Below are 20,628 nucleotides of genomic sequence, written 5' to 3'. Positions count from 1 at the left end.
TACACTTGTGTTGGCTGTAAACAAGCTATATGCCTTCAGTGTTCTAAGCCTTTGTGCAATGACTGTCAATAATTTTACTGATATTGGACCTTTGTCAGAATTTTTATGTTTCAAGTTTAGAAGTTGATTTTTTGTTTTTTATGTTTGGTATAGTTTATACTTACAGATTAATCTGTTTTTTTTTTCAAGAAGTTATTTTTTTAAGTAGTAGTCATTAATTTGATCTCAGGCAATTTAAGACTGAAAAGTGCCTTAAATGTGATTTACATAATTATTAAGAAAATAAGCTAAATACATATTATGGTCTTTTAATTTTTCATATTTTTGGAACATATACCCCGCGAATAAAGAGCTTTTACTGTATATATATTTCAATAGGTTAATTATTATTATTAGATTCACCCCTCAGAATTTATACTTTTTTATAATGTTAAATAAAAATTGATTCATAAATGGGTTACGGATTGGTTTAGTATTGTGATGTATACAGGGTAGTACGAAAATGCGGATATACTAATTGTGTTTGACTTTCATGAAATATTACGGCGACTAGAAGCGTTAGTCCCTGTAAAATAGCATTTTAAATATATTTTTTTCTATTTTAGTTAAATATCTCAATACGATATGCTTAATTTTATATAATAGTCCAATGAAATGAAGATGAAAATTAAAATAACAAAAAGAAAATGCGCGTTCGGTGTATATGAAGAAAAAGTTAACTAACAATCAATTTTTTGAAGATATCTCGAAAATTTAATAAGATATAGAGAAAAAAACGTGAATATAATATTTAAAGAATGATATTTTCTATGAAGGTGTCAACTTTGACATATTTGTAATAGTAAGTGATATATCTCCAATGAATAATTTAAATTTATCACTAATTCACGAGAATTGTTGAGAAATGTTTGAAAGTCAATAATATATTGAAAATGGATTTTTTTTTCCAAATAAAAATTTATGAAAATATGATTTTTTTTTGAAACCTCTTTTTTTAATACAAAATTGTTTAAAAAAATTAATGAAAACAATATAACTCTAATAAGACTTTATAGGTTAGCTATAAATGACGAAAAAATGTAAAAAAATCACGTTTGTCAAGTGTTTTTTTTATTATTTTATGAGAATTAGTTATAAAGTTGAATAATTTATTGTGAATATCTCGTTTTATATTGCAAATATATCAAAAATGATTAAACCCTAATTTATGGAAAATTTTAATCTCTCCATTTATTATTTGTGAAATTTTTCCATATAGACCAGCGTCAATAATAAATAAATAATAGGATGAAGGGGAAGGGGAAAATATAATGAAAATGAATGGAAAAATAATGTACGTGAAATCTGTGGTCGAGTTTTTAAGGGTAAAAAGCGTTTGATCTCGATTTCTGGAAGAACTGTGAGTCCTATGTAAAAAAGTTGAATACGAAAGCTGTAGATAATGAAAAGATCTACAACTTTTGTATTTACACTTTTTTTACGTAACCTCAAAATTTATATGGAAAATTGGTATAACCAAGTTTTTCAGGTTATGTGTGTTTCTGGCAAAACTAATAGCCATATGTGAAAAAATTGAATAGGAAAGTTGTAGATAATGAAAAAATCTATAACTTTTGTATTTACACTTTTTCACTAGCGCTCTTAGTTTCGTCGGAAATACACATAACCTCAAATGTTTGGTTATTTCCATTTTTCACATAAATTTTGAGGTTATGTAGAAAAACTATAGATACAAAAGTTGTAGATCTTTTTATTATCTACAAATTTGCTCTATAAGTTTTTCTCATAGGACATTTAGTTTTGGCGGAAATACGCATAACCTCAAAACCTTTTTTATTTCAATTGTTCACAAAAATTTTGATGTTATGCGAAAAAAGTATGATTACAAAAGTTGTAGATCTTTTTATTGTCTACAACTTTGCTATGTAAATTTTTCACGTAAGACTTTTAGTTTTGTCAGAAATTCACATCACCTCAAAAACTTGATTATTTCAATTTTTCACATAAATTTTGAGGTTAAGCGAAAAAAGTGTAAATACAAAAGTTGTAGATCTTTTTATTGTCTACATCTTTGCTAATCGACTTTTTTTCATAGAACTTGCAGTTTTTCCAGAAATCATGATAAACCATTTTCTACCTATTAAAACCTCACCCCCATCGACTTCCTGACCTCTGATCTCACGTCCTACTTTTGTTTTACTTTTTTTTAAAGGCTTTTGCCCTGGTTTAATATATTTTAAAATTTTTGAGATATTTTCGAAAAAGTTATAGTAGTACTTTTATTCAATATCCATCCAACAATGTATCCTGAAAATAGAAACCTACCTTGAATATATCTTCAATCTTCAATTTATTGTACTATATTAATTATATGTGGAAACAAAAAAAAATTGTATACACAACTTTTTACAAAAATGACAAAAAACTGTGTAAATATCATAAATAAAGTGAAAAATGTTGCTCTTTTAAATATATTTACATAAAAACATGTATGTACATTTTGTCAATAGAAAAAAAGTAAATTAACAAAAGTGAATTTTACGATTAACCCTGTATATATATAAGAGTGACGTGTAAATAAAGCGAAATAAATATACATATAGATAATATCACATTAGCAGCCACGGTTCAAACTAAATAGAATATAGAGCAACATCCTTTCCAAAAATAATTTCACCTTCATTCTAGCAAGTACGAAAATCTTTTATTAAAAAGTATAATGCCCGAGTCAATGTACAAAAAAAATCTCATCAACTTTTCTGTACCGTTCCTAAAATATTTTATTTTTTTTTCTAATAAAACATAGTAGAAAAAGTACAGAATTTTATTTTGTAATTTAGATAAATCTGCTAATATATATTTCTTTTAATTCCTACATTGACATTTCTACTTTTAATAGTCAATACATGTACATATTTTTTACTTTTACAGCAAAGTAGTCCGAAGCACAAAAAACAATATTTTATTTATATATAAAAGTCATAAAACATAAATAGTCATAATCTAGTATCGAGAAAATATTATTTTCTTATTATTCGGACCGTTTATATACCGTGTGGGTAACTAAGAATGGCGAAAACCGCATATCGATATCTTTTTTCTATCTCGAGATATCTTAAGAAATGTATAAATGGCGGGAATTTCTTTTAAAACTTCTATTAGTTTAGTTCCTACTTCCCCTACATCATATTTAAAAAGATCTAGTAAAAGTTATTAAATGAAAAATTTTATTGAATATTTTAATTATCTCTATAAACTACAGGATAAATTTTAAAAAATTTTTACTTTTTTAACTTCATATTTTCGATTACGCCTTCTAGAGGCGTAGCTGTTAAATAATCCGTTCGTTATTAGTTACCCACCCAGTACACGTTTGCAACGAGTATCTATATCGTAAAAGTCTTATTTTAACACACATCTAGCCTGCCCGGGTTGCCTCTTCAGTCTCACGAATCACTCATCCCAAAATACAAATTTATTTGCAATCGTCCGAAATTAAATATCCAAAAATAAACAAGATGTAAATATATAAAAAGTTTTGCGATAGCTTGTAACGTATTTTGAAGTTAACTATTATTAGTATAATATAGTTGAATCTGTAATATTTACTGACTATGACAGAAATCTGCAATACCTAACTAGATATTTTTATGTCAACCTTATAGATGGCAACACCATAAAGTTAATTTTCAGGAATTAAAATTGTTTTGCATTGAATATATTTTTTATTCCCGTCGTAAATTTCCAAAATATTTTCATTGCATTTAATTTAAAATCGATACAGTGTCTGAAATAATTTTTAATTAGGATGATAGAAATCATTGATAATTTGTTGACAATCAACAAGTTACCGTATGATATAATGGCTGCTAAGCGGTGTTGCGACTATTTTTACGTCAACTAAAGTAAAAATATATATTGTATATATGGAAGAATAAGTATTATTTTATGTTAATGGACTTTTGTAAATAAATTGGTAAGTAAAAAATTGTTAACCACCACAGAAACGATTGACTGGTAATATCTTAACCAGGCAACTAAATGAACAAAACGATTCTAATCAGTTTGATTCGATTTGTAATACACAACGACATTTTTGTGAAATGAATAACGTCACGATTTTATTTTCCAATTCATAAATTGATTCAGCATGAGTAATAACAAATTGTATTTGATATGAGTAATAGTTTAATACAAAGAAAAACCTCGCATTGAAACTGAATTTCCCATAAATTACACAGTGATTGGGAATATATTTGAACAAAGTAAAATAAATACGTAGTAAAGGAGTACTAATTTTGATATCCCCCTTGTATTATTCATACTGCAATTCGATTTTTTTTATGCGAATTTAAATTTAATAAACGGTAATGAAAGATAAATACCCTACGAGAATTGTGTATACGAATGATTAGTATAAATCCAACCTTTTCTTGATTAAAATGACCATTTGCAATTTATTTCGGTTGTATATGAAGTTGTGAATAGAGGGAGCAGCGATTCGATTTTATTATAACTTGAAGGCAGATCCGTTCGTTTGTAAATTGTCAATAGAGAGCAGTCGCGTTTAATTGTATAATAACTCGTCAGAATAGTATTAGAATTCGTCAATAGATGACATGCTACTCGTATTTCTTAATCAATATTTAGAATAACAAATTTATTATTTACTACCAGTCAATTATATTGATTACACGTATGAATATAAATAATTTTTCAAAAACTGTAAAAAAATGATTTTTTTATTTTCTCTTGAATCGATATTTTATTCCGACGAATTTGTTGATGAGACATGTTACGTAACATATACATTTTCTATTTAAATGTAAACATCAATTTTATCAATACGAGGTTCATCTGCAAATTTCTGAATGTGGTAATCGTTGTTTAAATTTAAATTCAAATTTAAAGTTGAAAAACGTATTGGATTATACTAATTCGAAATTTAGTAGTGTTTCACTGTCAATTGTTAAAATAATTTGAAACACGTCATATTTATTTGATAGTTAAGAAAGTTCCGTTATATTTTTTTATATCTCAATCGCACTGATTAGTTTTGAAAAAAAATTATATATATATATACATACATAAATAAATAAATGAATGTTTTTTTTCTCAAATACATATATCAGTCAAACACACTAAATATCATTCATACGAATCGTTCATTCGTTGGACACTCTCTGAAAGAAGCGATATTACCTCTATTAAGATCAGAGAACAACATCGGGCAGACTATGCGGCCACTAGGCACGCGAATCGTTATCGTGCACAATTTTTCTTTCTTTGTAATAAATTTCTTCGCTCTCTTTGTCGCACATCAATAGAATAACGGCTCCGAAGAGGAAAATGGCGGCGCCCCATCCAACGCCGTACGCCCAACCGAACTCCCATATCGTTCTATTACCTAAACATGGAATTTAAAATGAAATTTTTGTTTGTCCCTCGTATAACGTATGATCGTCAAATAGAAGCATCTAATCAAAAATCAATCAAAATCGACGATAATGATTATTTTTCTCATTAAAAGTATATTTCTGATAATCTCCGAAATATATTTGAGCTCGGCAACATCGCATATCGTTGCGATTATTTTCCGTTAGCTGGTATAATGTAATAAGATGAAAGGAGATTTTTTGAAGTAATATGTCCAGGATAGTGAATCAGAGGAATTTATTAAAACATTTCGACTTCCTACGACAAAAAATTATCGAGTGACATAGCACCGTTCGTTTTTCAAGATCTGGTCATAGAAAAACGCCACGACGGTGTAAAAAACTCGAGTAACGAAGTCCACGGACCAAAATCCAGAACAACAGACTGACGATAACCAACCAGAGTCGATGGAGTTCCAGATAGAAAACGATGTATCAACTTAACCACACCACCAGCAGCAGGAAGATCTTAGATTATGGGTGATCACGTTAAATGCCCTGACATTTAAAAACAAAAATAAAACGATGATAAGTCAATAACTGACGGACCAATACCTAACTCGTAACTTTCTTAATGTCGAAATAGCATAAAAATAAATTATTACTTCCCAATATACCTGACTTAGGGAAAAACCAAAACCTTCTACCTGATCTTTGTTCCATAGGTAAACGAATCGTGGCAAGGCGTTTGGGACTTAGCACGATGTTACCATGTTTCGCGATCTAAATTTCAATGACTTCACAGTTGAATTGAACAAAAAAAATATTAGACGAAAGATTGCATCAAAAGGAAAATATAATAAAAATGAAAACAAATTTTCACGTTTCACTTGGAAATATTTGAAAAGTTTCTAAAATTTTGAGTTATTTACTTACCCAAATTAAGTTCGGCCGCGAAACAAACAGGATATATGATGAGAGCTATAAGTATCGAAACCACTGGAAAAAATTGAATTTTCGTAAAAAATTCGATATTTCGTAAACTATTTGAGATATGAATTTTTTTCTTGAGTCAATTCATCGAGAAAAGATTAATCTGAAACTTGTTCGTATGTAGTTTTTCAATTTTATTTTTGTAAGAAATATACAGGGTTATAGTAGAAGAAAACATTTTTGCTAATAGAAAAATCAATAGCGACTTATAAAAAATCAAAATCGAACTCAATTTATATTGAAAATGTATTTTAAAAAATATAATATATAATTGTAACAAATAATTATAATGAAATCAAAAAGTGTATTGTTTTTTGTAATTCTCGTATCCAAAAGACTTTCTGAACATTATTTTTTTTTATTCAATTTATCATTCGATTTTCACTAATTTCAATGTTACCATTACATAAAAACAAATATTAAAAATTCGTACTATAATTTGTAACAAAAATGTTTATTTTAAATTTCATCCTGTATATTTCTTACAAATATAAAATTTAGGAAACTAAACGTGATCAGTTATTTAAACGCATGTTTTCTTTATCTATTAACGAAAAAAAAAAATAGAAATTTTTGAATATTTTTGGAAATATATTTTCTTTTATAAGATCACGTTGAAAATTATACATTGAATAAAGAAAATTATATAGACTTACAAGAATTTCCACTATTATTATTATTGTTATAAAAACTAATTTAATACGCATAAATCGTAGATTGTTATTATTAATTTTGAATGAATTTTAAATAAGAAAAAAAAGCCAAATAAATTAAAATAAATCAATGACGTATAAAAATTAATTTACTTACACGCTAATCCCATAACTATGACAGCGAATCTATAATATTTGTATTTGGTATGATGATCTTTTGTACCGAGTCCTAGACCTGTTAGTACCGTAGCTACCAGATCTGTTAAAAGCGTTATCACGCAAAGAGCAGCTGCTGCTTTGATATAACCTAGAAAAAAATCTCACGTAACGCCATAGTCATAGAATAGATTATGACGTAAAATAAAGAGGGAAAAAACGACTATTTCGGAAAAATAGATCGTTGTTCAATATAATTCAAGAAAATTTAGAAAAACTGAATTTTTTAATTTCCGTGTTTGTGTTTTGGTGGAAAAGTATCGATCTGTCCATATTTTCATACATGGTGGAGACCGATACTTTTCCACCAAAATTCAGTTAAAAAGATTAACATTTGTTAAAAATTTTCACAATATTGTAGAACTAGATGGAAAAATAAAAAATAACCAAAATTACTGAAAACATTAATAAACAAATATAATACAAATATAAAATACTGAATCATTCAGAATATAACAAAAAATATATGACAAACAATTTACTGAATTGATTTAAGATCGTAAAATTCGTATTAATATCAATTATTAATCAATATCATATTAATATCAAATCACCATTCTTGTTTTTAATATATAATGACTGAAAGCGGAATTTTTAATCTTATATACGGTGAGATCGTAAAATAATAATTTTCTAAGTACATAATATTTATTCCAAAGGGGCCATTCATATAATACGTCACGGTAAAATCAGTTTTTTCTGACCCCCTCCCCCCCATTGTCACGTTATGTCACGCTTTCTGTGGCTCCCCCCCCTGTAAATATCGTCACAAACTAACTAACCCCCCTTTAGATGGTAAATTTCAATTGATAGTACACAAATTTTGAAAATTTAAATAATTATTTAGTTTTTATAATAAAATATGATAAATATCTTTCACAACAAATAAATAATTAATATTTTTATTAATCAGAAGTCCAAGGATTCTGTAAATGCGCTGAAATATCTATAATCGGTATTGCAGCATCTTCTTCTTCTTCATTTATTTCAAAACTACCCTCCACTTTATCGTCATCTATCCATTCTGCATTTTCCGTACCATCTTTTTCATCTCTTAATACGCATAATAGTTCTTGAGCTCGTCGAGCTGCGATGCGAGTTGGTTGTATGCGTCGAACTACTTCATCTTTTCTTTTTCGTTTTGGATGTAAATTTTTTAAATGAGTTTTATTAGATGTGTGATATAGACTACATTCTTTGCATGTTCTGCTTGCTAATTTATCGTGAATTGACGGAAAAAACCAATCGTAAGGAATTTGTTGAAAATCTTCAGCTTCAGGCTGAAGTTTCACTGCAAGACGAGCAAATAAATTAAGATATTTGCCATCTCCAGAATACACTTGCGATACCTTTAATCCGTTTTGAGTTTGTTGTAATTTAATTGGTGGAGGTAATAATCCGTTTGGAAGTAAACTTCTCAAACTACTTCTAGTTTGGCCACAGCAGTCTTTGAGCATTTCAAAATTTGTAATAAGTATTGTGATTCACGAACATTAATTAATATTTGTGCATCATCACTATTATCTTCTTTTGATGCAATATACTCTGCATCTACATCATAACCATCGACTTTTAATGACTTCCAAACACTAGCTAAAGTTGTCCCTGTATATGCAAAGTTTTTTTTCTCCAAAACTTTATCTACAGTTTTACCGTAAAAATCTAAATAAGCCATTCTCCTTTCCACACGATTGTAAGCACTCCTGACTGATGCATTTGGAACAACAAATAAAGCATCTTAATTAAAATCACAAAAATGCTGGATAGCATAGAATATTACTTTTTTATAGCGAAGATTTTCGTCAGGACCCCCATCAGTAGAAATGATCACTACAGGTTCTGGCGATCCAATGTTGTTGTAGGCCAAACTTTTAAATGACTCCAGTTCAAAAATTTTTTGGAAATCATCAGCATGTGTTTTGGCTGTCGAACTAGAATGTTTGCCACTTCGAATAGCTATAAATGTTGGTCCTGAATAAGTTACTTTTGAAGGATTTCCAAAACCATTCGGTTCAGTAACAATACCCGCGTATACAGATGATATCAATTTATGTCCAGCAGCCGCTACCCAGTCATGGTCTGGAAGAGAAACCCTATATTGCATATGCATCAATAATGGTGCTTGTTTTGAAGCTGCTGTAAGTGCGATCGGAACTCGGGCTTTATCATCCTGAGAAAAAAATACTTCATTAGGTCCAAGAAAAGAAGCAAGACTCGCTAAATATCTAATTGAAGCTGTGGCAAACTCGGTGTCAATATGTTATTTCTTCAAGTTATTTTGAGCACGAATTAATTTCACTGGAACCGTAGAGACGTCTCTTTTCTTCACGAGAAATTGAATTTCGTGGTAAAAGTCGTAAGTACGTAGCACTTCTACTCAGTTGAAAACCTAAAGTTTTTAATTGCTCGTGTAACTGATCTAAATTTTTACATTTTCTTACTGTCTCAGTTCTACGTCTTTAGTCAGCAGAGCTACCAAAGATGGCAATTTTCATGATCGTTTGCAATAAAGCTGGTTGATCCTCTTCTAAGCTCGGCCGACCTGGATTGCTTCTTATTTTTAATTTTTCTGCTACAGCCGGATACTCAAGACAAACATCCTCAAGCTTCCTTTTTTTTATTGCACGGGATTTCGATGATCTTAGTTGAGCTAATTGTTTACGCTTGAGAGATTTTTTTTTCAGTTTCTATTTTGTCTTTTAGTTTCAGTTTTTAGTGTCTTTTAGCGTCCGAATTAGTTCACCACTAAATGACGAATGAAGAAATTATATAATACTAAAACCACGAGAAACAGTATTTTCATTTGTTACTACGGTGAGAGCGCAGAGTGCGTGGAAACGTTACTCTTTTAAGTATCGGAAAAACAAAGAAACCAATTGTGACCGATCGCAATACCGCTAGAGCCGAGTCAAAAGAGCCAGAGCCAGCGCTCTTGTCGAAAAATAAAAAAAAATAAATATATTAAGTTACAATTTATAGTAATAAAACTGGATACGTTTGAAAATCGATATATTTACTATAAAATAGAAAATAAATGACTTTTTGTCATGATGAAAATTAAAAAATAAAAACAGTCGAAAAAAATACTTATTGAAACTATTTTAATGAACAGCGAACGTCACATTGTCATACACCCCCTGATCCTCTAGTCATACTTTGTCACACTCAGCAAGAGCCCTCCCCCCCTTAATTGCGAACGTATTTTATGAACGGCCCCAAATAAAAAAATCGTCAATTATTATAAACAAAACTATTTTTTTTTAAATTGAAAATAAAATTATACGTGTTATAATTACCCCTATAACAATTTTAAATGAAAGGGGGTAACTTGTTATACTGAGTTAAGTTTTGGCATTTTTACCTGCATCTCTTGATTGATAACATCCCACGGGAGCCTGTATACTGAAAGGTAAAGGTTGCGGCGCGTCTTCTTCTATGCAATGCATAAAAAGTCCCTGTCTCCATCCGGCCGCCATCAACCAATCAGTTGACGCGAGTCCCATTATCATCAAAATAATAACGATAAGTCCGCATATGAAAGCAATCACCTGTAAAAACAAAAACGATATAAAAATAAAACTTTCGAGATTTCTTATTAAGTTCGAATGATCGTACAATTTAGAATCGATTAATACCTTTCTATATTTGTGTTTTTGGGCTGCTAATCTAATCACGGTTTTTTCACCCATTGTATCACGTAATTTACTAATGACCCATCGAATATACTGGAAACCGAATCACGTTCTCACCACATCGCGATTAAACGATACCCAAACATAAACTAACCGAATGGGTTGATAAAAAAAATGTGAAATGTAGAAAGTCGTGCTCGTATTCCAAACAATACGCATCGCGGAGGAACAAACAATAAGCGACGTGTAATATGACTCCAGTTTACAGCGTTGCCGCGGTTTGTAATTAATTTTAAGATACCAAGAAAATTATACATAAACCGAGAGAGTTTTATATCCTAACCTCTAAATTATCTCGGAAACGGCTTGTATGATTTTTATAAATTTTTGTGGACAAGCATCTTATGATACGATATCATGATGGTATTTACATTGTTGTCATATCTTTTATTTTACCGGAAAAATAATGAATTTTGTTATTTCAAACGGATCACCCTATTTAACGAGAAAAACTTGAGGGTGCGATTATTTAAAACATCCGTAGAGGAATCGAATTAAGTCTAAAAGCTCTTAAAAAACACGATTCTTCTTTCTGTGACACATTGTGATCGCAGGCCTAATTGATACGGCTTAGTGGCCGGAAGCGACCCGCGGGCCTTATCTTTGAATAAACAATCAATTTTATTGCGCAATATTAGGAATTGTGCAATATTATTGACCGTTTAGGATTAATATTGAATATTGCACAATGATTGAACAAAAGTTTGAGTGAGTTTAATTTTTATTGCACCATATTTTTTCATTGCATTGTGAAGGGTCAGTATCAAGTTGAAAATCAGTAAAATTGTTTAAAATACAATTGAAAATAAAATTTGAATGTTCCCCATCATTTCCGTGTATGGAAAAAAATTAATACTTTTTCTCTTACGAGCCACCGTTTCTGAAATATAGCGATTCAAAAAGTTGTAAAAATTATAATGTTTAGATTTACTGTCGTATTTAATGGCTATAATGATTGCATCTTCGTCAATTGATTATTTATTTGATGAACTTATGGCAGTTCTAACCAGTCAACAGAAATTTCTTACAAATACTCACAACAAGTCTCGGTTCATTTCAATTTTGTAAAAAAAGTTATTGATGAAACTATTAAATACGACAGCTTTCACAACTTTTTGAATCATTATATCTCAGAATCAGTGGCTTGTAGGAAAAAAAGTATTGATACGTTTTGTAGATAATTTTATGATCTACACTTTTTGTCTAAGATATTTTTATGATAAAACTCACAGTTTCGTTGAAAATTGCGAAAAACTCATTTTTTTTACCTTTAACATTGAATAAAACCATGAAAACTCCAGTTTTTCCAAGTTTCTACAAAAACCGTTAATTTGAGATATATGACTTCACTAACGAAGTTCCCTTAATGTAAAGTGTAAAGAGAAAAATGGGGGTAGCTATATTGGGAAAAATTAAGTTTTCGAAGTTTTTAGATAGCGAAATTCGGCACCATTTATAAATTTTTGTCAAGGTTTTCACAGATTTTGGAAGCTGTAAGTGTTATTTGTCTGAATATCAAAAATATTAGACCCAACTCACTTAAACTTAAGAAATATAATTTTTTTAATGGCGGGCTGCATGTGTCCAAAAATTTCGAAAATGTGAAATAATTAAAAAATGGCGGACTTTAGGCATACCATGCTTTATATAAATTTATATTGAAATTTCCCGTAGATTCCAAAAATTTAATAAAAATCATAGCATTCCGTTTAAAATAACGAAATTTGGATTCACTTCCGGTATATCCGGAAGTTTCAGGAAACTGAAAGTATTTTAGCTGAAACGACAATTTCGGAAAACCCATGCAAGCAAATTTTCAGAACACTAGTCGCAGTACTTTCCCATATACATAACGATTCAACTCGTCGTTAAGGACCCTGTATAATATTATTGTAGGGTCTAAGAGCTAATTTGTACCATTTCGACAAGGTTTTGTTTGTCCTCGTCGCGTTTCAAAAGACAAGGTAAAAATTCTAATCCGAGATCGTGGGTACGGCACCATTGTCGTTAATAACAGGAAGTTGTTTGTTTTTTTTATCATCATCCGCCGTTTAGGCACAAATTCGAAGCAACACTGTATTTTCTACAAAATTAATGACAGTAAGGGCCACGTAATTCGAACAAATAATTTTTGTTTAGTTAAGAGTTTAGTGTCGAGAGGATGAGTAAATTGATAAGGTACTCATCAATCACGATTATGTCGGAAATTACACCTTCCCAGACAATATTTAAGACAATAAGTCGTAAAAATCGATGGTGTCTATAAAATAACCTTCAAATTGACGTTGACGTGGAAATTTTTTGTGTTACCGTCCAATTAACAAAAAATTGTTTATAATCCAATATAAACGAGGATGTGCATGGTCCAACAAAGAAAACACCAAAAATTAAATTAGGTTAGGTGTCTAGCCTTCAAATGCCTTTCACCTTTTCATTCTTGGAAAATCTTCGAGAACATAAAATCATCCGAGGGGGTTAAATCTGGCGAATAGAATGGATGAAGTAGCAATTCAAGCTTCAATTCAATGATTTTGGTTATTGCAATTACGGATATGTGAGTGGGTACATTGTCTTGATGAAACAACACCAAATTCAGTCGTTTTTGCTTAATTTCTTCGTTCAAACGTTGCAATAAGTTCGAATAATATTCGCCGTTGATAGTTTTTTCTTTTTTTTAAGATGGTCCTACGCTTATCCCAAAAAACCGACGCTTACTGAAGGAACGGTCTTCGTCTTCTTTAGAGCCAGTTCTTCCTTTTCAAACCATTGTTTTAATTGTTTTTTTTTGTTTGAATGAATGATGAAATGTTACAAAAATCGGACAAAAACTCGCTGTTTTTGCTCCATTGGGAGCAAATGCGGTACTTATCTTGCCCACAGATTTCTCACATCCAAATTTTCAGTTAATATCGATTTATCGCACTTTTCGAAACTTTTTTAATTTTCAATTTCCGTGTATGTGTTTGGTGGAAAAGAATTGATCTATCCATATTTTCATACATCGTAGATACCAATACTTTTCCACCAAAATTCAACTAAAAACATTAAAATTTGCTAAAAGTTTTCAAAATATTATTTTACTTTTTATAAAACAAATGGTTAAAAACGATTATTTTGAAATAATACACCGTTGTTTATTATAATCAGAAAATTTAGAAAAACTGAATTCATTAATTTGGAATTTCTCTGTTTGTTTTTTGGTGGAAAAGTACCGATCTGTCGAATGTATCATACAACGTAGAGACATTTTTCATACATCGTTGAGACCGATACTTATGCACCAAAAATTCAAATAAAAAGATTAAAATTTGCTAAAATATTAAAAATATGAACTAAATGGAAAAATAAAATGGAAATCGACCAAAGTTACTAAAAACATTAATAAACAGTACTGAATTTTTAGGATATTACAAAAAAAATACGACCAACAATTTACTGATCGTAAAATTCATATTAATATCAATTATTAATTAATATCATATTAATATCAAATCACCATTCATGTTTTTAATACATAAAGAATGAACACGAAATTTTTAATCTCCTTTTATACAGTGAGGTCGTAAAATAATAATTTCACAAGTACATAATATTTCATGCAAATAAAAAAATCGTCAATTATTATATATGAAACTATTTTTTTTTAAATCGAAAATAAAACTATACCTTTAATAACCACCCCTACAACAATTTTAAATATAAGGGGGTAACTTGTTATACCAAGTTAAGTTTTAGCATCCTGGAGATATTTCTGGAGTCGTCACCTCATTTGGTCAATAACTTGAATAACTGCGTTGTTGGTCTTCGCATTTCGTACTTTGCTATCCAATATTTTACTGTTAGATAACGAAGAAACAATCTCACCCAGAGTAAAATCAACTTTTATATTGGTTGGACTAAAGCCTTCCATATAGCTGCTAAATAAATACTAAACATCGTGGTGTCTTCAAATTTGAAACATATACTTTCAGTGATATTTCAAGCAACTACCGCCACCTCTTGTCTATATCCCTTTTGAAACATATTTTCATGTAATTCGTTGCTATTGGTTACCTATCCAGATAGTTGGGATAAAATTCCTCACACCCAATACAAAGAACACTGTAATGTGGATTCGATGACAGGTGACAGTCCACATCCAGTCTATCGAACAATCTTTCAACGATTTTAATCTTCTGGAAAGTAAATTTGTTCCAAGTAGCTAACAATTCATCATTTGAGAACGATAAAACCCAAATAAATATGACAACAAACTATTTTTTTACCAAGAGCCGCTACTGATTCAATATTCAATATCTTAATAAGGTTACAATCTAAAAACAACTTAAGTACAAAAAAGCACAACAACGTTCGTAAACTAAATTTTATAATTACTAGAAGTATGAGACTTTGTTAGAGAATGAGCGTGTGTATATAGGGCATAACATTAAACACGAACGACGTATGGTATGGGCTTGAACTCTAAGAAACTCTCGACCTACGTACAATGAAAGTAAAATACAATAAGAGTCTCTTTGTGTTGTTTAAAATCTATTGCTGCTACGTGGAAGTCGAAGAATGTTTTTAACCAGTGTAGTACTTTAAAAAGAAAAGAATCTCCTCTTCGTACTCACTCTGAAACTTGTTTCGCGAGTATGTTTCGAATTATCATTCGTAATGTGCACAGTATATATGTGCACCGCGTGTTTTCGTCTGGAACCCCAAACGTTTCGCGAATTGACACCTCGGTTTAAGCTACAAGACGTCATTTACATCGTATTTTAGTCAGAAATATATATAGTAACTCGTAAAAAATTAACTTTACTCCGATTGGTGTATTAAAATAATTTTTGAAGTGGTATTTGTTATTAGGAATCAAGATAAAATATTCAGATGAACATTAGATCGAAATAGTAAAATATAAAGATGAAAAATCAGTAGATTTGGTACGATAATTTATATAAAAGAAGTGCTGGATGTATTCAATACAGTACGGCGGAAGACCCTTCAATCCGATGTTTTGATTGTTCCAAATCGTTTTTGTTAGAACTGTCTAATGGAAAATGATTCTCCTTCTGCGATTGGTTTCTGGGAAACAAATGCTGGTGTACCATTCAGTATTGAACGTTCTACGTCGCTTTAATGGAACTGTATTGATATGTCCAGTTATTTCCAAAAAACAGAACATTTGGTTTGAAATGCTTTTGGCGCGAACAACTTTTGTTGGATTTGGTTCGATTCGTCCCTTATAGACGTCTTCGAAGCGGTATCCAACGCGAACAAATCTTTTTGACAGCCAAATGTCACATGAAGATCTTGCAATATCAATTTAAGAAATTCATCCTGCAGCGAAGTGCGATCCGGATTAAATTCGGGAAACCAGCGAAAAACGATGAATAGCGATGATGCTCAATCACCAAAAGTTGAGGCTTCCCTTCCATTTTTTTACCCAGTATCTATAAACAATTCAAATAGCACTCGTATGAAAACACGTTGACGTAAGAACGTCAAAAGTCATGTAGATTTGACGTATTCATATCAGTGTTACCATATCTCAAAATTTACGTAGTAACCTCCGTAAAAAATCATTATGACATCCACTTTTGTACACGATGTTTTTAACTATTATTTAATCCTTCATTATAAGAATTTTTAATCCTTGGAATGAAATAACACAAAAGCGAACGAACGTTAAAGTCCATATGAACTTTGAGCGGTTTATATCAAGCTTACAAAAATATTAAGCCTCGTAATCGGATTGTAGGAACGACCGATAAAAAAAAACTTCTAGCTGTATTGGTAGAAATTGCTGGCGTGGCGTGACGTGTTGCTAATGAATTTCGATATTTAGTCTAAAAATACTGATGAGTTAGAACCCTTGTTATTAAAAATCCCTATAAATACGATTCCACTTAACCGATTTTTATAAACTTGATGTTGTTTGAAAAAACATTTATCTAGTAATCCAAAATATGTGAATTCCTTGCAATTTAATTAGCGACGTGAATGCTAGAGGGCGTTGCGTGTACTGAAAATATTGATTTGGAATTTACGTTGATACATTAAGTTAATTTATTAAATTTTTAAATATGGTATATTCAAAACCGACATATTGAATTTGAGGTTAGAAACATAAAGAAAACGGCGATGTATTTGAACTAACCATCGTCAATAAGAAGAAATGTCGCTTGGAAATTAGGGGCAGAGATTCGTCTTGGTTTGACCGGGATGAACAGGCTGAAATTGTGCATTTATACCGAGAATTGCGGGAAAAGGTCAAGTCTTGTATTTAACGAGGGTTAGTTGCTAGGATACGTATAAAATGTGGGCTTTTCGAATTTGGTTAGATATAATTCGACAGGGGGTTGATAAACTCGAATTTAAATGGAAATGCGACGATAATTTTCAGTAGTAATAATCCTAGGACAATAATAATAATAATGTTTGCAAAACGAAATTAATGCATAGAAACCCGGAAATTGCATAACATTTATTCGAATAAAAGAACTGTCGCAGTCGGTGGTAGGATCACTTCGATTTCGAGTTGACATTTACCGTTAATGCACACGTTGTTGTTTATAAATATACCATACTACCTTGCATTAGCCATTTTATGTCTTAGCTACATTTTTGTTTAATTCTATAAATCCACAATTCCCTTACGATTGCGTTCATAAATTCTAATTGATTAGATACATTTTCCGCACTAGCCTTCAGGAATCGGCTGCCCAGATATTTCCCGAAATTACAGAAATTTGTCTACTAAGATGCCCTCACAAACTGAAAGATATATTCTCGATAGCAAGAGGGTTTTGGATGTTGTAGTGAAAAAGCACGAGGGCTTTGGAATTATCCAAAATTATTAAAAAACTTGGTTAGAAAACAAGTTTATTAACGAGTTTAAACTTTTATTATTAAAATCAATTTTGGTTCAATCCACGTGGAAAGTCATAAAAAATTCATTTTTGATAGCTCGAGATGATGTTTCATCAACAAAAAAGTCGAAGCTAGTTGATTCATACATTTTGTCGGTGGGATTTTGGATTTCTTAGTTTCGGTTTACATAAATATCGGATATTTTTCGACCTTGAATGTGAACTCCATTCGATAAAATCGATTCATCTAATGGTTAATTAATTAATTAATTTTTTTTTTAATATTGTTAGAAATGTCGCATGTCCGCTATCTATGAACCTTTCTCTGGAGAGTAAATTACCTGTCCGTGAAATGAGATAAAAGATTGCAAGAGGAAAATAGCGGAAAATGCATTATGCATCCACGTGAAACAGGACGTAAAGTTTAACTGATTATCACAAAAAACTTCACGTAATGGCTCTCATAATCTAAAAGTTAATGGTCGAACGACCTTTATAAAATGTTTTTTCATACTAATATTATCCTGCTATTCTATAATTTATCATATCAATTTATCTAGAATTTATCATATACTGTCATAATTCAATATTTAGTATGGATATGGATCAATATTGTATGGGTTTTATGCTTCCTTTGCCACATTCGTATACTAAACTTTTCTATCCATCTACTAGTTTTTATGGATAACTCCGTCTTTCATAGTCTGTTTAATTCCTTTCCAGATCCCCTAAAGTCTTCCTCGTCTTCTTCTATTCTGCGGTTGATACATCGATGTTTTCTTCGGTCCGCACCAGAGCGGTTGTCCGTATTAAAGTTGAGTTGAACAGCAACCAGTTGTTGGTTTAATCCACGTGAGTAGTCCTAGAAAATCCATTTCCAATAGCTGGAGATGATGCTTCATACAAAAAAAGTTGAAGCTTGTTGAGCAGCAACCAGGTGTTTGGTTTAATCCACCTGGATAGTCCTAGAAAATCCATTTCCAATAGCTGGAGATGATGCTTCATCAAAAAAAGTTGAAGCTTGTTGAACAGCTACCAGCTGTTGGTTTAATCTACGTAGAAACTCATAGAAAATCCATTTTTGATAGCTCGAGATGATGCTTCATCAAAAAAAGTTGAAGCTTGTTGAACAGCAACCAGTTGTTGGTTTAATCCACGTGGATAGTCCTAGAAAATCCATTTCCAATAGCTGGAGATGATGCTTCATACAAAAAAAGTTGAAGCTTGTTGAGCAGCAACCAGTTGTTGGTTTAATCCACGTGGATAGTCCTAGAAAATTCATTTCCAATAGCTGGAGATGATGCTTCATCAAAAAAAGTTGAAGCTTGTTGAACAGCTACCAGCTGTTTGTTTAATCTACGTAGAAACTCATAGAAAATTCATTGTTGATAGCTCGAGATGATGCTACATCAAAAAAAGTGGAAGCTTGTTGAACAGCAACCAGCTGTTGGTATAATCTACGTAAAAACTTGCAGAAAATCCATTCTTGATAGCTCGAGATGATGCTACATCAAAAAAGTGGAAGCTTGTTGAACAGCAACCAGTTGTTGGTTTAATCCAAGTGGATAGTCCTAGAAAATCCATTTTGATAGCTGGATATGATGCTTCATCAACAAAAGTCGAATCTAGTTAAATAGGATGTTGCTTTATTCCACGTGGAAGGTCCACGTTTATTATAGAGCGTTAGAACGAAAGATAAAATTATGGTGGATATCCCCCAACTATTTCAATAATAGAATAGGATTGGATTTAATTAAAATGTGATTTATGTGGGTTTTTGAAAGGGGCAATAACAAATTTCGATGTATGTGGGTACCCACATCGCTACCAAAGTCAATTATTTCGAATGTTAATTACGGGTATAAATCAAAATTGATACATTATTATTTCATGTAGAAGTTTCTATATATTCGGTAAATCATTTTTTTTTATTTTCACTTCGCCTCGTTGTTTATACGTGGATGAATCCGCAATCTCGTGAAATAATTTTCGATTTGAAAGTTGAGGTACTAAACTGCATTTAGTCACAATAACTGAAATTAGCACTATAATTTCCACGTGGAAATGGATACATTTGACACTTGACCAAAAAAAACAACTTTTTTACATATTTCAATATAAATTTTCAAGTCTATTTACAGCTAATTACTTATGGTTTCAATAGACCCGTGGAGTGTTCACCGAAATGGATATTTGAACTAAGAAAGAAGGAAAAACTCACTGGGATTCAAATATGGTGAATAAAGTGGATGAGGTATGGCCAAAATTGATTAATTAAAATTTGAATTACTATCTCATGTACCCTATTCCCTCGGATTATTTTGTGTTCTCGGATTTAAAGATTTGAAGAGGCTTGAGGATTCTTATTACAAAAAAAGATTCGAAATAACTAAACATCGCTGGGAAAAGTGTGCTGTAATAAATTTTTGAGTTTTTTGGTACTTCTTGAACCATCCTCGAATTAGCTCTTGATTTCTTGTAGTAAATCGTGTTTGTTGGCAAAAATCCTTATGCACGCGTCAGTGACAAGTCTTAACAAGGCTTAAACAAAATTTCAGCTTGCAGCTTCGATACATTTTATTGTAGTAGAGATCTAACGACCTTTTAGTCAAAAGGTTAACACCAACACCAATCAAAATACAGAATTTATGATGTTTACGTTGCCTTGTATCTACGATCTTTTAATATGATCACCTGCCAAAAAAGCAAAGGTAACGAAAAGTTCTGACATACTAAAGCGCGTCAAAAGCAACCCGGTTTGCGTTTGCTACATGACAACGCTTCAATTTAAACTTCTTCGCTTTCTTTATACACAAATGTGGTTTCACGGATATTAAAAATCCAC

The 20,628-nt window shown here is 30.9% G+C and overlaps 1 protein-coding gene across 3 annotated transcripts in view; it reads right to left on the bottom strand.

Annotated features, from left to right (window-relative positions):
- Nucleotides 1–2,457: 2,457 nt before the first annotated feature.
- Nucleotides 2,458–20,628, bottom strand: part of LOC130898937 (transmembrane protein 47) — a 54,728-nt gene continuing 36,557 nt past the window's right edge. For 2 of the 3 annotated variants that reach the window (XM_057808550.1, XM_057808552.1), the window contains 4 exons: nt 10,599–10,785; nt 7,179–7,328; nt 6,312–6,374; nt 2,458–5,407 (listed from right to left, as the gene is read on the bottom strand). In XM_057808550.1, coding sequence (XP_057664533.1) covers nt 5,247–5,407; nt 6,312–6,374; nt 7,179–7,328; nt 10,599–10,785 — 561 coding nt within the window. In that variant the 3' untranslated portion in view covers nt 2,458–5,246. Of the gene's footprint in view, nt 5,408–6,311; nt 6,375–7,178; nt 7,329–10,598; nt 10,786–10,872; nt 11,109–20,628 lie in introns of those variants that run through there. The other variant, XM_057808551.1, reaches the window with a different exon arrangement.

This window comes from Diorhabda carinulata, chromosome 10 (assembly GCF_026250575.1).
Source record: "Diorhabda carinulata isolate Delta chromosome 10, icDioCari1.1, whole genome shotgun sequence".
In the NCBI taxonomy this organism is placed as follows: Eukaryota; Metazoa; Arthropoda; class Insecta; order Coleoptera; family Chrysomelidae; genus Diorhabda; species Diorhabda carinulata.
The sequence above is the reverse complement of the archived record's forward strand: the minus strand, read 5'-3'. Positions and strand labels throughout refer to the sequence as shown.